Genomic DNA, 20,014 nt, shown 5'->3' with positions numbered 1-20,014 from the left:
GAATATTTGTCCCTAGTGATACTTCCCAAAAGACTACAGGGTTGGGGAAGCTAGGTGGCGCAGTGGATAGAGCACTGACCCTGGAGTCAGGAGTACCTGAGTTTAGATCCAGCCTCAGACACTTGATACTTACTAGCTGTGTGACCCTGGGCAAGTCAATTAACCCCAATTGCCTCACCAAAAAAAAAAAAAAAAAAGACTACAGGGTTGTGAGAAGATATACAATTACTGCTTCCTATCTCACTACTACAAAATACTCTAAAAGTTCCATAGGGGCATGGAAGGTCAGTCCCTTCAGCAGTTGGGATGGGGCAAAAAGAAGGGGATAGTTACATAAATTCAAAGTCAAATAGGATGACAGTAGCCTAGAATCCATTATAATATTGTTTTTCAAAAGTCAACGTGATTTGATGACAGGTAGCATGGTCTCCTTGATAGAGATGCAGTCTGGGACTTGGCCTCAAGTCCTATTTCTGATTCACAGTGGCTGCTTGACCCAAGACAAGTCCTTTGCATGTGTCCAATGTCCCAGGCAACATTATTAAGTCTGTGCCATGCAGCACAGGTGCCCATGTGAATTAGCAGAGCAAGTTTCTTCACTTTGAGTTCCCTAATCCAGTGAAATCACAAGTGTAGCTCAAACAAACATGGATGTGTACTCTGACTTTTCTTTCTTCCAGAACTAAACAGTGTGTGTTGGGGGGTGGGTTGGGCAGGGAATGTATCTTCTCTTCTGTTCTGGAGAATTATAGGGCTCACTGATAGAGGGGAAAGTACTGCTGCTAATGCTTTCATTTAGGTGAGAGAACTATTAAATCTCAGAGCCCCAGGGCAAGTACCGCTAGTCTTCAAACTTTAATGAGCTTCTTGAGTAGCGGAAGAGGTTTTACTTAACCAATATTCATCTCGCCCAACTACATTGTGCCATAGATAGTAGAGAACACACAGGGATCAAACAAGACAATCCCTGTACGTGTGGAACATAGTTTGTCTTGAGCTCCTCTGAACATACCTCTGAGAATGAGAAAGAAACTATCCTGGATTAGGATAAGATACTTCCAAACATAATGACTAATTTACAGGCAGCAAGATGGCCCAGTAGATACAGTGCTGGGCCTGGAGTCAGGAAGACCTGAGTTCAAATCTGATCATAGACATTTCCTAACCATAGCACTCCAGATAAGTCACTTAACTACTGTCAATTTCCTCAACTGTAAAAGAGGGATCATAATAGCACCTATTTCCCAGGACTATTGTGAAAATCAAATGAGATCTTTTTTGGGGGGGGGGGGCAGGGCAATGAGGGTTAAGTGACTTAGACAGGGTCACACAGCTAGTAAGTGTCAAGTGTCTGAGGCCAGATTTGAGGTCCTCCTGAATCCAGGGCTGGTGCTTCATCTACTGTGCCACCTAGCTGCCCCTAAATGAGATCATATTTTTAAAGCATTTAGCGCAGTGCCTGGCATATGGTAGGAGCTAAATACATTCTTGTTTCCTTCCTTCTTTCCTTCTCTCATAAGGACTCCTCTAATCAGAAATCTGATCTGTCCCGATATATAAAATCTTAATTCTGTCTACAATCAACAGGTTTACCCTCATCCAACTTTATTCTCACCAGCCACAGACTGTACAATCAACACTACTGTTGAGTCCTCCTCTTGCTCCAATGGGATGGGATAGGAAGTCCATAAAAGGCTAAGGAAGAAATGGGCTGCTATGTATGCGCCAGCCTCAGGCAAACCCAGTGATATTAGTATTAAGCGTCATATACAGGATCATATAATTCCAAGTACCAAAAGACCAATGGATATTTACAGTGTATCATATCCTGTCACAAGAGCTCCACCAGATGTGTGAGCCTGAACAAATGTTTGAATCTCTATGGCTCTTAGTTTTCTAAAGTGTAGAAGGAGTCTACCAAGTTTTCCAACTGTAAAATGTTATGATCTGTCCTGTCAGTCAAACCTGGTACATTAGATGGTTTTACTTAACAATTTTTGAGGAAAGGGGATATTTAATGGTGGTATTCAAATGGAAGTTATCAATTATGATCTAGGACTCTGAAGAAGGTCTAGATTATATATATTGTGAAGTGTGATAAAATAGGGAAGCAAAAGTAGAGACAATTGTTTTTTAACCTTCCTGTCTAGGTTGAACATTTTTCAGCAAGAGATTTAGCCATTAGAAAATGAATTCTTTCATGTACCAAGCTTTCAGCACTTTTTTCAATTAGTTACCTGGGAAAGTAACACTGAAAATGTCAAGGGTGAGTTAGCCACTCTGGTTTCAGTCAACACCAAGGGTTTAGCCTCTGAGCTGAGTCCATTTGTTGAGAACCAGCTTCTTCCAATTTTTATTAAATTCCCCCAACCCCCTTACTGTGTTTCCCCTATTATTTTACATATCAATCCCTCAAATGTCTAGAATCAATATGAAACCCTTGTCACAGTTATTTGTTAACTGGTCTAATTCTAGGAGACAAACACTAGAGTTGGCATGAATTCTGCTGAGGATTCATCAGTAAGAAAGCTGGATCGGGAAAATTCTCCACAGGCTCTTTTTAGTAGAATAACCACTTGAACCAGGGAGGAAAATTACTTGGTCGAACTCATTATCACAACTGTCTGATGTTAAATGAAGTCTCTGGGATAGTCCATGAGGAATTGTACATCTCTCTCTAATTAAGAATCTAGCATTATTGACTATATTAGTCCCCCTTGCTTACCTCCAATATAAACCTGGATGATTCAACAAACATTTATTAAATACCTAATGCAGGCAGTGTTAAGTGCTTGAGGGAGATTCAAGAACAATGTCTGTACCTTCTAAATGCTTCCAGTATCATAGGAGGCACATCAAGACTTGGTAAAAACTCACCATTTTCCCTTAAATTTGTTTTGTTCCTCAACCTGCAAATACAAATGTTGGAATGATGGCATTTTTAGGGATAAGGTGGAGTATGATCTGATAATACTCTGCTTACTCTATCTTCTGGGAGAAATTTCCCCTTTAACTACATACCAACTGTAAATAAGCTAAAACCAACCATTTGGTAACCATCCTTGTCTTAATAAAGGCCACAAGGAAATTTTTAAAAAATGAATAAATGAATAAAAATATCTGCCAAAGTTATTAAAATCTCAACACAGATGGAAATGATGTAAGACTACCCAAAGACTAATATTAGGCTTATTTCCTGCTAATAGTTTTTTCAGACTTTTGGTAAAATGTGATTACATTGTCTGGGTGATCCCTTCACTGATCAAGCCTACTATTGTGGCAGTCGTCATCAACGGACTCATCACTGGGAGTCTCAACATGTAGTGAGAAACCTCTCTGAATTTTAGTTGAGCTATATCTACATCTAGATATGTATCTAGATGTAGATATAGCTATATATGGATATATACAAACCAAGATGAAGCATCAGAGTAGAACTTTAATAGAGGACAAACACAAAAAACCCTCTTTAAGAAAACTGAATTAAAGGGGCAGCTAGGTGGTGCAGTGGATAAAGCACTGTCCCTGGATTTAGGAGGACCTAAGTTCAAATCCGGCCTCAGACACTGTGTGATCTTGGGCAAGTCACTTAACCTTCATTGCCCCGCAAAAAAAAAAAAAAAGAAAATAAAAAAAAAAAAGGAAAAAAGAAAACTGATTAAGATAGACCCCAATGGGAGACTTTCAATCTAGCTAGCTATAAGAGACAGTGAGTAGGGGCAGCTAGGTGGCGCAGTGGATAAAGCACCAGTCCTGGATTCAGGAATACCTGAGTTCAAATCCGACCTCAGACACTTAACACTTACTAGTTGTGTGACCCTGGGCAAGTCACTTAACCCCAATTGCCTCACCAAAAAAAAAAAAAAGAGAGAGAGACAGTGAGTATATGGACACTACTGTTCAGGGCATGGCTTTTGTAAGGGAAATTATAAAGCCACCACTTTCCACTGATGAGTAGAAAAGTGAGTCTTGAGTTTATATACTCCTAGATGTTCCCTGGTTGGAACTCTGTTATTCTGTCTACTCTAAAATATGTGTTTCACTGAATAGCTTCCCTTCTCTCCCTTTACAGCTGCTGGCTATCAACCATTTCAGAAGGTCATAAATTTAGAGAGGAAAGGGATCTCATGGGTCATCTAACCCTTTCTGATGAAGACGCTTGAGACTCAGAGAGGTTAAGCAACTTGTCAAAGCTCACAGAGTAAGTAGCAGAAGCATAATTTTAACCCAAGTCCTCAGACTCCAAATACAGCATTCTTTGGGCTATACTGTACTGCTACCCCATTATCAATGGGGCTCCTATTTTACAAAGGAGGAAACCAAGATTCAGAGGTGTTAAGTGACTTTTTCCTAAGTCACACAGCTAAAAATGTGAACTTTTACTCAAACAAAGGTCTTCTGAGTCTTTCCATTTCACCATGATGCCTTGATAGTATCATGGCACAACAGAAGTTTTTTATCCTGTGTTCAAATAAGACATAGAGTAGAGAACTTTAGCTGTTGATGTGCTAACATAGAGCTAAGGTTTGCTCAAAAAACAAATGCTGATGGACGATTCTTTCCCATCCTCAGCAAATCCCATCTCCTCTCTAAAAACACCCTTTCTGGTTCTCTAGGGCTCACCACAGGTAGGTAGTGTAGGTACAGTTCTACAGCAAACAAAGATGAGTTGACAAAAAAGGAAAATGATCAATATTGGAGGGGCTGTGGGAAAACAGATCCTTTTATGTACTGTTGGTACAATTGTGAATAAACCATTCTACAAAGCAATTTGGAACTATGCCTAAAAATCTATTAAACTGTGCATCCCTTTTGAGCAAGAAATACTGGTACTAGGTTTATACCCCAAAAGAGATGAAAGAAAGAGGAAAAGAACCTATGTGTACTAAAATATTATAGCAGCCTCTTTTTGTGATGGCAAAGAATTGGAAACTAAGAGTTTGCTCTTCAATTGGTTAATGGCTAAACAAGTTATAGTATATGAATATGATGGAATACTATTGTGTTGCAAGAAATGACGAAGGAGATAGTTTCAGACATATCTGTTTTTCTGAAAAAAATAACAGAAGACATATGACATGATGCAAAGTGAAGGAAGCAAAACCAGGAGAACAATTCACACTGTAAAAGCAATATAGTAAAGATAGTCACCTTGGAAATACTTAAGTTATTCTCAATACAATGACCAACCACAATTCCAAAGATCTCAAAATGAAACCTCTAGATAGAGAAGTGATGAACTCAAGAGTGACAATCAAAGCATTCCCTCCCTCCCTCCCTTCCTTCTTTCATTCCTTCCTTCCTTTTCTTTCTTTTACATGGCTAATACAGGAATTTGTTTTATATGACTATACATATGGGTAATGGCCTTTGTTTTTCTTGCCTTCTCAATAGGTAGGGGAATTGAAGAGGAAAGGGAGAGATTTGGAATGGAAAATAAAATAAAATTGAATTACAGCAAGCAAAACCACTTCTGTCCCACCCCTTCCTCTAGCTTCAAAGTGTATGCTTTTCTACAATGTAGTCTCCTCCATTTTCCCATTTCTTCTAGACCTTTTCCTACTGCCATCCTACTAATGCCTGGAATCTACTACCATCTACTTTTTTTTACTTCAAATTCTCAAATCATGAAGGACTAATGGAGAAAATCCCAAAGCCATGCTAAGATCATCTCCTACACACTTATGCTAACTGTTAAATTTCTTCTTCACTGCTGTATTAGGATGTGAGCTCCTTGAGAGCCTTTATTTGTATCCCCAGGGCTTGATCTGCTTGCTGACTGACTAGATGACAATCATTTCATTCATCCCTTATTGATGCCCCAAATTCCCCCTCAAAGTTTTGAAAACATCCTCTCCCCTTGAGCCCTCAAGTCTAGCCCCATAGATCAACCTAGCTCCTTCATTTTAACTCTTCCACACCTCAAAAATCTGTCTTAGTCTTCTCCCCTTTCCTTCTGGTCTAAGAGGAAGAAAGAAACTTCTGCTAAAGTGAATCCTTATGCTTGTGTTTCTTTTTCTTGACCCCAAATAGCAATGGATTTGGAGTCAGGAGCCTTAGGAGATCAAGCCTAGGCTCTACCACTTACTAGCCTTGAGCAAAGTATTTAAGCTCTCGGAGCTTGAGGTTCCTCCTTTGTACAATAGCAATAGTAAATAACACTAGTAATCTACTTCACACCAATCTTGAGATATGTTATGAAAAGCACTTTGTGAATCTTCAAGTGTCAACTATTACTCCCTACCATCTCTCTGGGATCTTACTATCTATGTTGGTTATATCCCTCCCTCTTATTCTGTTACTTTCTTTCTTACTAAATCTTTGGGGCAAGGCATTTCCCCACTCTGAGCCTCGGTTTCCTTACCTGTAAAATGGAGATCATATACTTCACAAGGTCACTGTAAGCAAAGCTTTGTAAACCTTAAAGCACTCTATAAGCTAAGCTATTATAATCTTCAGAAAGAAGCTTTCTTTTCACTCCACCAGCCACCGTCCCCCCCCCCCCCGCCCGCCTCGCCCCCAATGATCATCCTCATTCCTACCCTTTACTCTTAGACTTCTAGAATGAGGACTCTATACTTGCTGAAAGTCTTCATCACCCACTAAGCCACCACCTCAGTCTTCTCCAATCTGACTTCTGTCCCCACTTCTCACTGGAATGATGCTCTCCAAGGTTAAGAATGACCTCTCAAGGGATGTATGCTCTTCTTGATCCTTGTCTTCCCTGACCTTGCTGCAGCCTTTCACATGACTGAACATCCCTCCTTCTAGATACTCTCCTTATCTGGTTCTGTGTCTTCTGGTTTTCTTCCTGCCTCTGTGTTCCTTCTTGGTCACTGGTTTTTCCTACTCCTTCCCACTATATGTTAGCATACCTCATGGTCTTGTCTGTGGGGCTCTTCTCTTCTCTTTTTAACCACTAAGCAGATAACTCCCCAAATTCATGTATTTACTGCTAACTGCTATCCTGAGTTCTAGCCCCACCTTTTGAAATGACTGACTGCTGGACAGCCACACCTGGACAATTTGCTAATATCTCAAACCCAATACATCCCAAACTGAATTTACTTTGCCCCCAAAACCTTCCCCCTTTCCCAACACCTTTATTTCTATTAATGGTGACATCATGCTCCTAGTCACCCATCTTGAAACTATGAGACATCTCTGACTTTTCTTTCTTTCTCAACCTTTATATTCGAACAGTTGCCCAGTCCTATCACTTCTATTTTCCAATATTTTTCAAATCCATTCATTCCTAGTTTAGGTCCTCTTTAGCTCTCACACAAACTATTATAATATATTCCAAATTGGTCTTCCTGATGTTAACTACCCGCCTTTCCAACATAGCTGCCAAATAGTCTTCCTAATGCACAGGTCTCCCAAAATTACTCCTCTGCTCAAAATCCTTCAGTGGTTCCTTGGCCTGACATTTGATGTTTTCTATAATCTGGCTTCAATCTATCTTCCCAGGCTTATTTCATACTACTCCCTTTTCTTCACACCACACTCCAGCTAAACTAAGCTACTCACCATTCTCTGACCTTGTTCATTTTCCCCCATCTGTGTACATTTGCACCTATTCTTCTTCTTCTTTTCTTTTTTTAGTGAGGCAGTTGGGGTTAAGTGACTTGCCCAGGGTCACACAGCTAGTAAGTGTCAAGTGTCTGATGCCGGATTTGAACTCAGGTCCTCCTGACTCCAGGGCCAGTACTCTATCCACTGCGCCACCTAGCTGCCCCTGCACCTATTATTCTTCATACCTGAAAACACTCCCTCCAGTTCTCTGCCTGTTGGATTCATTCTCTCCTTCCAAAGAATAGCTTAGGCACGATCTTCCCCCTCAAAAAGCGATCTCCCTCCTCTCCCATTAGAAGAGATCATCCCCTCCTAGAATCTCAGAAGAGATTATCCCCTTTCTCACATCACTGCAATCTCTATTTACTTAATCATATTCAACAGTGATGTATATATGTCTTTTTCCTCTACTGGGTTCATAAATGTCTTCAATGCAAGAATTAATGTCAGTTTTTATCTTTGCATTCCCAGTGTGTAGCACATAGTAGGTATTTCATAAGTTTTTGGTGATTCAGATAATACTGAAAAAAGCTCAGATCTCTTGCCACCAGAATTATTCAGAAATCATCCTGAGTGACAAGCTCCAAACCATTTATCCTAATTAACACTACAGGTGTAGTTCCCTCAGGACAAGCACATCATATATTCTACTCCAGCTGTTAAAAGGGAAATCCTTTATTACCTCCAAATTACAAACCAATTAGCCTGCCAAGTATTTCTTCCAAATCCTATGCCAGCTTTAGCCTTGAAAAATTACAGGAATGAATCTCCTAAAATATTGTCCTACATGAAGAACAAACAAGATTCAGGTATGATTATTCCATTCCTGGTCACAGTTATGCCTTGATTTAGCTCATCAAGAAAGCTATCAAGGACAATTTGAGACTATTTGCTGTGTTTACTGCTCTACCATCCAAGTTTGCTTCATTAGGCAAGAAGCACCTGTATGTCTGTATCACCTAAATAAGCTCCTGGGATATAGGCTTTTTGGGGTCCTACAACTAAAAACAGAATGAGTAAAAATGGTCTCAGGGCAGAAGCAATCAGAATCTCAGGGTCTTAGTATTTCTTTCTTAATATTTAAGCAATCAATTGACCAATCAAGGGGGGAAGAAGGAAGGGAATTAGCATTTATGTAGCCCCTATGATATGCTGTGCTAAGCACTTTACAAATATGATCTCATCTGAAACGTAACACAATCCTGTGAGCCAAGTGCTCTTATATCCCCATTTCTTTGAGGTCAAATTTGAACTCAGGTCTTCCTGATTCCAGGCTTGAATGCTCTAGCTGCTGCATTACTTAGCTGTTTTTAGATCAATCAAATCTATTTCAACAAGGATTTATTAAGCACTCCCTATGTGCTAAGCACCAAGCCAAATATTGGGGATGCAATGAAAGCAAAAACAATCTCTGTTCTCAAGGAGATCACATCACATTCTAATGGAGAAGACAATAGGTATATAAACATACAAGAGAAATACAAAAACTTCTCAGGAAGGGCTTTTCAGAGGTGGGGGAGACAAGACATGGAGTGTCATGTGCACGTAGGTCAATATAGCTGGATTACAGAGTGTATGGAGGTGAGTAAATAACTCGGTAGCACTATTAGGTGAATTAGACCGATGACGTAGCAAACAAAAATCAAAAAAGGCATTTTTCTTTATGCTGATGGCATGGTTTTATCTTCCTTTGGTAGGTAAAATCTTAAGCAATTGGATCTTGGTTACTTGTTACCAAAAAAAGCTACTCAACTTCAATGATACTAAAATTACAGTTTTTTGTATTTGGTAAGCATTCACCCACATTTAAATAATCGAATAACCTCAGCCAAAAGGCTGATTTATTCATCTACTTAGATTTGTGTTGCAGCTAACAGCCCACAAAGTGATCAGGAAGCAGTTCTTAAAATTGCACAGAGGTCATACCAAAGGTTGTTTTGTGTTGGGGTTTGGGGTTTTTTTGGGTAATTAGTTGGTAATGTCTCCAATCTTTCAAAGATCCTTAATTTTCTTGACATGAATCTGCCCACCAGAGTAGATTACAAATTCTCTATAACTTAGTATGTGGCTTTTGTGCTTTGTTATAGCTAAAAAAAAAAAATCTATCCCCTTGCAGACAATCTAGTCTAGTAATGAGCACTTCTGAATTTAGCTCAGCTGGTCCACAGAAACAGACTGGCAAGTCCATCCCTGGGCCCATATTCAAAGCCTTTCCAATTTGGTAATGCTTGCTGGTCCTTGTACTCTTTTGGCATAACCTCTGAGAATCACAGTTCATCTCCATATCACAATCAGGCATCTGGGGAAAGCAACTGATGATACTTGCCCTAAATTTTTTTTTTCAAGCTCAAATTTTTTCAATCAATATGGCACTGATTTAACTTTTTCCTTTTATGTCTTCTGGCATCTAAAATGTCTGACTCTCACTTCAACCAATAACAAAGTTTGTCTCCAGGTAAATCATGACTTTTCTGTGATACGAGGTCAAAGGCTGGCTTAATAAATCTGGTAATTTCATAGAGCCAAGTCTAATTAACACTGTGAGTACTGAGTCCATGATTTTCTAAGTTGGATACGTAAATGCTTTTCCTGATTTTTGATTTTGAGCTATACATGCAACCTTTATGGAATGGGCAATGGAAAAAACTTTCTATTTTTATTTTATTTTATTTTAGCATTTTTTGTCTTTAGCAAAAGCATAGTTGAAGACTTTACCTCGTGTTCTTTATGTAGTGCTAATAATACAATATATTCCTGTTTAAATTTAGTTACAGAAAAAGTTAGTTCCTACATCTAATAAGCTTCCTTTTGGGAGAAAACTAAAACTACATAGCTCGGGGGCAGCTAGGTGGCGCAGTGGATAAAGCACCGGCCCTGGATTCAGGAGTACCTGAGTTCAAATCCGGCCTGAGATACTTGATACTAGCTGTGTGACCCTGGGCAAGTGACTTAACCCCATTGCCCTGCAAAAAAACCCCCAAACAAACAAAACTATATAGCTCTATTTATTTCCTTTTTGCTTTGGCTCATAGGAGACTTATAACCAAATTTAGTGCCCTAATGTAGTAATCGGCTCATCTCACATGACTGGTAATATCTACTCCCCCTTCCTTAGATGGTCTCTGTTCAATTGCTTTCTATGCTATTCAGTCCCATCCTATCTCATATTAAGTTCATCTTAGTAGGCAAGATAACATTCAAGAATAATAAGCTTCTACCTCTGGAAAATTTGCATTTCTAAAGTAGTTAAATGAGAATTCTTACTTGACACTCTTCCCTATGTATGTATTCAAGTAGCAACAAAGTCCACTGGCCAAAAGAAGACAAAGTTACCAGATACCAAGGCTGCCTGGGTCACCACCAATGCCCAATTGTCAGTGCTCAGGCCTCCATTCCCTTTAGCAATTAATCTGCATATCTACAGGTCAGAGAAGGAATGAGGGATCACTCCATCAATATGAAATTTTAGAATGGCAAACTCAAACAGTGTACAGTTTAGGTTTAGAGAGAGGGAGACCAGAAAAACAGAAGGTAAGTGGCAGTCAAATCAGTGAAGAGAAAAAAGAAAAACAACACATCTGAGCCCTGGGGAGAACATTGAGAAAATCTGTTGATTGCATTCCCTGCAAATTCATGTTATCAAATTCAACTGGGCCTTCACTGCAGTAACTCTAACTTTCTTTTTATCTTTTCTATAGTCCTGTTACATTTCCCCATGGCAATGACTCCAGACCTTTTCCACAAGCCCTAATCCCGGTTCTACTTTCCTCACTCATCAGTAGGTTTCACTTTCTACTTTCTACTCAGTTAGAGGCCAGCGGAGGTAAGTGTCCTTATTTGCCCCACTCCCCACTTCAAAATTTCTTTGTCTCCTCAACCCTCATCTCTCCTTTTGTCTTTCTGTCTCAGAGGACGAGGTGGGTCTCTTCTCCTTCCCTGCAAACCACTCCATTTTGCTCTTAACTCCTATCTTCCCTACTCCATCAATAATTCCTTCTCCCATGCTCTCCAATCTTTCATCTCACCCTCTCAGTTTATAAACATGCCCAGATCCTCCCATCCTAAAATAAATGTCTTGCCATTCCCTATTCCTTTCACTACCAAACATCTGAAAGAGCATTTATTCTACACCCATTCTTAGTATTCAATTGTTAGTGAAGTGCCTTCGTTTCTTACAATCTGACGTTTCTTACTATCTTCCCAAGGAGGCTGATATCCTACACTGGCTCCTTGAGTTAGGGAGGGAAAGGGGAAGAGAAGGGAGATGACTGTTATTTATCTTTGTATTTCCTGTGATGCCTTTCTCTCATAATTGCTTGTTTGGATAAATCACATTGCACATAACATAAACTAAAAAGGAATGCATCCTATTCCCAGCAACTATCTCTTTCCTTTTATTGTGGGCTCAAATGCAATGAAAGTATAAGCATCATGAGTAGCCAAGAAAAATGAAACAAGATTATACAGAAAGGCAGAGAGTTTTCAAGGAACCATAGTATCATAAATGTGGAGTTGGAAGAGACTTTAGTGGTCATCTAGTCCAATCTCCTCATTTTACAGATAAGGAAACTGAGGCTGAGAGAATCAGCAGTCAATATCTAATCTGCACTTGAGGTGGAAAAAGACATAAAGCAAAAAGAGAAAAAAAAATCAAAATGGGAAAAGCTACATCCCAGCAATAAGCTAGTAAGACTTAACAATAATTCTCTATTTTAGCAGCGGCACTTTCATCTCTATCAGTAAGCCAAAAACAGCAGAGAGGTCATATACGCTGTCTTTTCTACCAGTACCATACCCTTGGGCCAAAAGGGAGCAGAGAGGAATAACAATGTAGCCAATCCCCTATTATTAATATAAAATCATCGTGGCATCTTACATTTGTATAGTGCTTTATATTTTTGGGAGAACTGTCAAATTATCTTATGTGAGGGTGAGGTGGTAGGTAGAATATGTATTATTATTATTTCTCCTTTATGGTTGGGAAAACAGATACTTTGGAGGTTAAATAACTTGCCCAAATTAGCTACTGCTAATTCACACAGTAAATTCCCAATAGAACTGTGACTAGAACACAGGTCTCTTAATTCCTAGAGTCAATTGTTTAGATCGTCACCCTAATAACAGCTAATATTTATACATTATTGTCTGAAAGGGATTTTACACATATTATCTCTTTGATCCTTATAAGACACAAAACTAATTGGGAATGGGGAAAAAAATCTCCAAATATATATCAACTTCTGACATCAGAGGAAATTCATCTCCTATGGCCTTCATATGAATTTGTTTCAGAATTTAGAGCTTTTGAATAAGCAGTCTGGGGATACAGAGAGAGAGGCAAAAAATATATTACCTGCCCTCAAGCACTCATATTTTAATGGGGGAGATAGCATGCAAACAACCAGGTACAAATAAGATATGTACAGAGTGGATGGGAGGTAATCCCAGAGGCAAAGGGGGAGGGCAGGCAAGAGGAGGGGATGGTGTGGACGCCCTCACACTCCACATGAGATGGGGAAGACCTCTTGTGGAAGGTGTAATTTACTTTGAGGATCTATCATTTCATTAGTAGGGATATTCCCTTCACCAGCACATTACAATCTCCCTATAGCTTAAATGATTGGTGAAAAGTTCATCATCTTACGGCCGTCCACAAGGCTTTCCAAACTTGGTTAGGACATCCTCAGACAAGAGACTGTCTGTCACCAAGCCTGTACTCAGAGCCCTTCCAGCTTGGTAGGTCATCTTAGAGCTGGTGCCCATTGACAAAGCCTTTTGGAGACCATAGGATCAATGAAACATTAGAGCAGGGCTTTTCAGGAGCTTGTTTTCTCATGTTTTCGTTTTGCAGTTTTCCTTCAAATTAAATTTTAAAAGAAATCATTGCTTGAAAACATAGTTTTTCATTTTTCATTTTTATTTTAAACAGAAACCCCTTTCTGGACTTACTGGACAAACCCACAGAAAGTAAAATTCCCTTTTCAACAGTTAAGATCACAAATGCAGACTTTCCACTTGCAAGTCGTGTTGTTGGTTGTGTAATAACAGGTTCTGCAAGGGCTTTCTGCTCAGAAAAATCACTGAAATTTTTTTTAGAAGAAACTAGAACTTGTCCTTTTTGAAATACATTTCAAGTCCTTCCTAATTTTAGGTTTTGTTTTTTGGTTTTTTGGGGTTTTTTTGGTGAGGCAATTGGGGTTAAGTGACTTGCCCAAGGTCACACAGCTAGTAAGTGTTAAGTGTCTGAGGCTGGATTTGAACTCAAGTCCTCCTGACTCCAGGGCTGGTGCTCTATCCACTGTGCCACCTAGCTGCCCCCCTTCCTAATTTTAGTAAGCCAACACACAAATGAGTGAGGTGAGGGGTTAAAGGGAATAACTTTAGTGCTTCATTTCTTTTCCCACCAAATCAAGAAAGATGGCTTGCAAGCTGGATCTCACTTATAACAGTGAGCCTTGGGCTGCTGGAATAGGTGCTATATGCATCAAAAGTAAGTTACATTAACTGCTGAACCAAGAAAAACACTTTATTCTTTTCAACTACTCAGCCAAAGCTCTCTAAGTAGGGTACTTTGTTCACTTCTTTATTGTCAAGGGAAATGTAATCTTCCTTTAGAGAAGAGTAACCTGTGCAAACAAAGGTAGTGAGTGAGTTACATCAAATGGGAGCAGGGCTAGGTAGTGAACTCTTTGCTTCCCCAGCCATCAATAAACATTAAAGTGTCTTCTACCTATGCAACAGACTGGTCAATTCAACAGAGAGGAAACATCTCAAACCAAATGCTTTTTCAATCTACAATCACCACCAGCATCAGGGTTCTGTTGTAGAAACAAATCAGTTACTCAGACTTAAATTTCTAGGCAACAGAAAACTGACAGATTTTGAGAACAATTGATTTTTTGGGGGGACAATGAGGGTTAAATAACTTGCCCAGGGTCACACAGCTAGTAAGTGTCAAGTGTCTGAGGTTTGATATGAACTCAGGTCCTCCTGAATCCAGGGCCAGTGTTTTATCCACTGTGCCACCTAGTTGCCCCCAAGAACAACTGAATTTTGTCTCAAATAATTCTTGAATGTTCCAAAGGAAGATAGAAAGTCCTAAGTTTTGCAAATGGGGGAGAAAAATTTTACGATGAATCTATGTTGATTATGCCTAGAAAAGTGGTAGGTTTTTATCACACTTGGTGTAAATTTCAGCCTGATTAGTATTGTGAAAAGAATGCTAGATTTGGAGTCAGAAGACTTGGGTTTAGGAAGCAGGAAAGGGGGGAAGAGTTGTGCATGAGGGAAGGAAGAGAGGAAGTCATATATATCCACCTATACATCTACACACATATACTTCATTTTACTTCATAAAAACTTTTCACTTGTGTGACCTTGAAAAAGTTACTTAAATTCTCTAGGCCCCAGTTTCCTTATCTGCAAAATAAGGTGATTGGGCTAGATAAGCCCTACCATCTCTTCCAGCTCTAAATTCATGATTCTGAGGTCCAAAGTTATTACATTGCTCTGATTGGGAGCCCATGTTTCTGCAGATAATTTGAACTCTATTCACCTCAAAATAATATTCTCAGGCTATGTCTAAATAATTTTGTTCAAAACTTGAGATTCTTCAACTTTCTTTTTTCAGAGGAAAAACGTGCAAAGACCTAACAAATTGCAGGGGTTATTCAGGAACAGACATCAAAAAAGCAGTTCAGTTTTCTTAACTGCATATTCTCCTGACAAGGTATAAAAGAAATAAGACAAGAGCTGATGGGGGGAAACTGGAGAGCAAAGAAGGAGAGAAGAAATGGGAACCAAGGAAGGGATAGGTGACATGAGGGGTGTATATGATAATTATGTACTGTATTATTAGATATTGAACACACACATAAGTATATACATACTCTCTCTCTCTTTATATATATATATACATAAATTATACCTATATACAAATATCCTTCACTTTATGTGACATGTATGCCTACTTCTCTCAACTCTGATCACAACCTTTCATCACCTTAGTAAATAGTCTTAATGAGGTGATATGGCTAGAAAATGTGTCACCTGACAGCCAATCCAGTGATGAGTTTCTTCTAACTTAACTAAGCTGGCCTTTGAACAACAGACATTCAATCCACTTGTTGGATTGTACTTGAAGCCTTCCAGCTTCGGAGGGTTTGCCTGGTACTGACACTACACCATAAAGAAACACTACATAAAGAGACAACAGAGCGGAAAGCTGTAAACAAAAATATTTTAAATGCACTAGACAAGTTCCCTCCTTAAAGGATGTTTGGAATGAACCTATTGGTAATGTGAATTATAAAACTGCTCTCAATTTTATGTTTGGAATTTGGATTATTTGCATATCACATTTATGCCTGGGAACACCCCTGTAATAGAAAGGATATAGATACCAGGTACTAGTTTAGGAAACAGGAAAGGGGCAGGCAAAAAGTCTATGGATTAGGTTGAAAGGAGGCACTTAGAGATGGTCTTTATTAGAATACTGGACTTGGAAGTCAAGAAGTACTTCATTCAAATGCAGCTTCAGACATTTACTAGCTGTGTGAACCTAGGCAAGTCACCAAAAAAAAAAAAAAAATCTTTTTATGCCTCAGTTTTCTCATCTGTAAAATGGGGATAATAATAGCACCATCTCCCAGAGTTGTTGTGAAGATGAAAGGAAGGGGCAAACAAACTAGTGAAAAACCAGGGGCCTAAAAGTACTATGGATTGGTTACTTCAGGGCACATTTTTCACTGTTATAACAAGGCTGAAGGTAGAAGCCAAATATTTTTCATACAAATATGTCTCCATAGCTCAGTTCTGCCATCATCAGGGAGGGGGTGGCTATGTAGAGGGAGGGAGGGGGCAGGGTAGAGAAGAGAGAGACAGGACAGAGAATGAATGAGAGAGATAGACATGCTAAATATTTTTCTTCCTTTTTTTTCCCAGGACAATGAGGGTTAAGTGACTTGCCCAGGGTCACACAGCTAGTAAGTGTCAAGTGTCTGAGGTCGGATTTGAACTCAGGTCCTCCTGAATCCAGGGCCAGTGCTTTATCCACTGCACCACCTAGCTGCCCCCCAGACATACTAAATAAAGATCAAGGAGAAAGAGCAATCTGATAGGTTATCAAATGGAAAATCTTCACATTTACTGTCAAGGAACTTTTTTGTCCCATGATCATCTACTTTATCCAACAGCACAGAAGGAAAGCTCAAGGCATCTTCCATATTCATCACCCCAATTCAAAATTAAGTTTTTAAAAATGAGAATCAAAGACTCTAGGAGTTGGATGGGACTTCAATGGCTACCTGAGAATTAGAAATCCAATCCCTATTTGTAGCCCTCAGAGGAGGAGGAGCCTAGCACCTGCCACCCATTCCTGGTCAGTTTTTTGTTTTTGTTTTTTTTGCGGGGCAATTGGGGTTAAGTGACTTGCCCAGGGTCACATAGCCTAGTAAGTGTTAAGTGTCTGAGGCCGGATTTGAACTCAGGTACTCCTGAATCCAGGGCCAGTGCTCTATCCACTGCGCCATCTAGCTGCCCCTCCTGGTCAGTTCTAATCATTAGGAAGTCTGTTCTGTTCTGCACTCTACATCCAAAGAGAACACATCAAATCTCTCTTCCACAGGCTGGCCTTTCAAGTCACTGAAGCCAGCTCTCATGTTCTGGGCCTTTCCTTCTCTAGGCTAAACATGCCTCTGGATATTTTCCAAATAATCAATATCTTTCTTATACTATGGTAATCAGAACTAAAACAATACTCCACATGGCTATGATGAGCACCTCCCTACTCTTGGATGCTATGCTTCCCAATGCAGCCCAACATTTTACTCCAGGGTTCCTTTATATAGGGAGCTTTTATGATGCACTTAAAACAATTTGATTTGTTATCTTCCTCTCCAGAATCTACTAAAACCTTCAGAGCTTTTCTAAAACCAAGCCCCCCTTATATTTGTGGAATTGATTTCTTGAACCCAAGAGGAAGACTTTACATTTATCCCTATTGAATTTCACTTTAATTGATCCAACGTAATGCTCTAACCCATTCCTCCCAAATTTATGTCTATCTGAAAATTGGATAAATGTGGCATCTATTTCTTTATCCAAGTCATTGATAAAAAAAATATTAAATAGCACAGGGGTGTTGTTTATTAAGCAAACTCAGATACCTAGGGTCTCTTACTGAAGACCTTCTGCCCTGCTGGCAATGACCGATAAACAACTACCACAGTTATCTAACCCATTCTGAATCCGTCTAATTTAGTTCAGTTTGCCTTTCTCCATAAGAAAAATGTGACATATTTTACCAAAAGCTTTGCTAAAATGTGGATAAACTTTCATTTCTCTTATCTACTAGTTTAGTAATCTTATCAAAAAAGAAAATCAGGTTAGTTTGGCATGAGCTGTTCTTGATGAAGCCACGATGACTGTGTAATCACCATTACCCTTTCTTGTTGTTTGCCAAATATCTAGCAGATACATGAGAACCAGGAGAAAGAAAGAAAATATTTTTCCATCTTTTTTCAACCTGTGGCAAAGAGGTTAAGATGCCTTCCCATTCCCATTCCCATACACCTGTTAGTCCTGCCTCCAACCCTGAAATGGGTGTCCAAGGCTTCTCTTCCTCCAACTCACTTTCTGTGTCAAATAGTATGGGTCAAAGTCCTCCAGTGGTACAGCGACAAGGCCTTGTGGGATATCCCCATAGATGAAAGGCAAACTCTTTCCTGCTTCCAAGTCACTGTTTGGCTTGGGCTTGCTGTCCTCGTCATCATCCCGGTGGCTGCCATCCTGCTTTGGTGGCTTCTTGATCTTGTCCTCAGCAATTCGCTTCTCAATGTTAGCCAGGGACTCGGGGGTAAAAGGCTTGAAACTATCAGGGCCTGGTGGTGCAAGCAGCCGAGCTGCCATCTTCTCATCCTGCAGCAGCTTTGTTCGTTAGTTATATTGCATTCAGGACAGGTCAACTCTGGAAAGAAACAGGAACACGGAGAGCATTAATCCATCATTGAACTGAAAGGAGGCCAAACAAAACCATCTTATTCATAACTTACATCCACATCCTTTTCAACCAGAGAGTAGTGTCTTATGTCCAGTAACATTAGTTACTTTTCCCTTCCATGGCAGCTACTGGGAATAGCTTCTGATCCAAAGCTTTTAACCCGTCCTTTAATTGTTCATCCATAATGATGCTGATACTACAGTTATCCCCCGCAAGGGATAACTCCCAAACTCCCCCAAAAGTTCCCATTTAATTTCTTATGCCAATCTGTGATATGTCCATACAGCCATGGGGAAAGTCTGTAACCTTTGGGCCTTATTTCTGAAACTTATTGGTTGTGAAATGTTGAGTGGGCTCCCACCCCTGACATGGTCCCCAGGCATCGATATGAAGATGTGCTATTATCTTCTGTTTTCTTAACAAGAACCAAAAAGGGCAAGAGGAAACTTGCTTATTTGTTGAATTTATCTAAGATGGCTGTATGTGAGGCTAGAAATTCCAGCAGATAGAGCTCTTAGCGAGCACCCCTAAGCAAGAAAACTCATCTTATACATATCCAAAAAAGATGGAAGGAAGGGGCAGCTAGATGGCACAGTGGATAGAGCACTGGCTCTGGAGTCAGGAGTACCTGAGTTCAAATCCGGCCTCAGACACATAACACTTACTAGCTGTGTGACCCTGGGCAAGTCACTTAACCCCAATTGCCTCACTAAAAAAAAAAAAAAAAAAAAAAAGATGGAAGGAATGCATGATAAACCTGCTTAAGTCAACATACGTGATGGCTTGGAACCTTTCCTTCTAATCCCTGGAACTTGATCTGCCCTTCAAAGCTTTTAAACAATTCTAATAGTGTGCAGAACTGTAGGACTTATGTAACTGTCCTTTAAGGATGATTGATCGATTAATAAAAAAATCAAGATATAAAATACTGAGTCAATCTCCAGTAGAGGTCAAAGGCAATGAACAGTTTTCAAAATAATTGCAAAATTATAAATGATCACACTGAAATCAGAGTCCAAATCTTTAATAATGAAGAAAAGAACAAATTAAAACAATTTCTAAACATCTTTAAAAAGCCCAATCTTAGGGGTGGCTAGGTGGCGCAGTGGTTAAAGCACCGGCCCTGGATTCAGGAGTACCTGAGTTCAAATCTGGCCTCAGACACTTAACACTTACTAGCTGTGTGACCCTGGGCAAATCACTTAAGCCCAATTGCCTCACCAAAAAAAAAATTTAAAAAATTTAAAAAAAGAGCCCAATCTCCATTCAAATATATAACTGAGTACACCCAAAGATCCCAAATTACTTATAAAAATGGACAAATGTCTGAGGTCAAAATGGTGCAGGAGAAAGAACTGAACTTGGAATGAGAGGCCCTTCTAACTCTGCCATTTACTGCCTGTGTCACCTTGGGCAAGTCATGATCTCCCTGGGTCTCAG

The 20,014-nt window shown here is 39.6% G+C and overlaps 1 protein-coding gene across 5 annotated transcripts in view; it reads right to left on the bottom strand.

Annotated features, from left to right (window-relative positions):
- Positions 1–20,014, bottom strand: part of SCN8A (sodium voltage-gated channel alpha subunit 8) — a 199,973-nt gene that overhangs the window by 113,363 nt on the left and 66,596 nt on the right. For 4 of the 5 annotated variants that reach the window (XM_043968390.1, XM_043968392.1, XM_043968391.1 and 1 more), the window contains exon 2: positions 18,208–18,541. In XM_043968390.1, coding sequence (XP_043824325.1) covers positions 18,208–18,483 — 276 coding nt within the window. In that variant the 5' untranslated portion in view covers positions 18,484–18,541. Of the gene's footprint in view, positions 1–18,207; positions 18,542–20,014 lie in introns of those variants that run through there. The other variant, XM_043968394.1, reaches the window with a different exon arrangement.

This window comes from Dromiciops gliroides, chromosome 5 (assembly GCF_019393635.1).
Source record: "Dromiciops gliroides isolate mDroGli1 chromosome 5, mDroGli1.pri, whole genome shotgun sequence".
Classification (NCBI taxonomy): Eukaryota; Metazoa; Chordata; class Mammalia; order Microbiotheria; family Microbiotheriidae; genus Dromiciops; species Dromiciops gliroides.
This window is presented reverse-complemented; position numbering and strand designations above follow the sequence as displayed.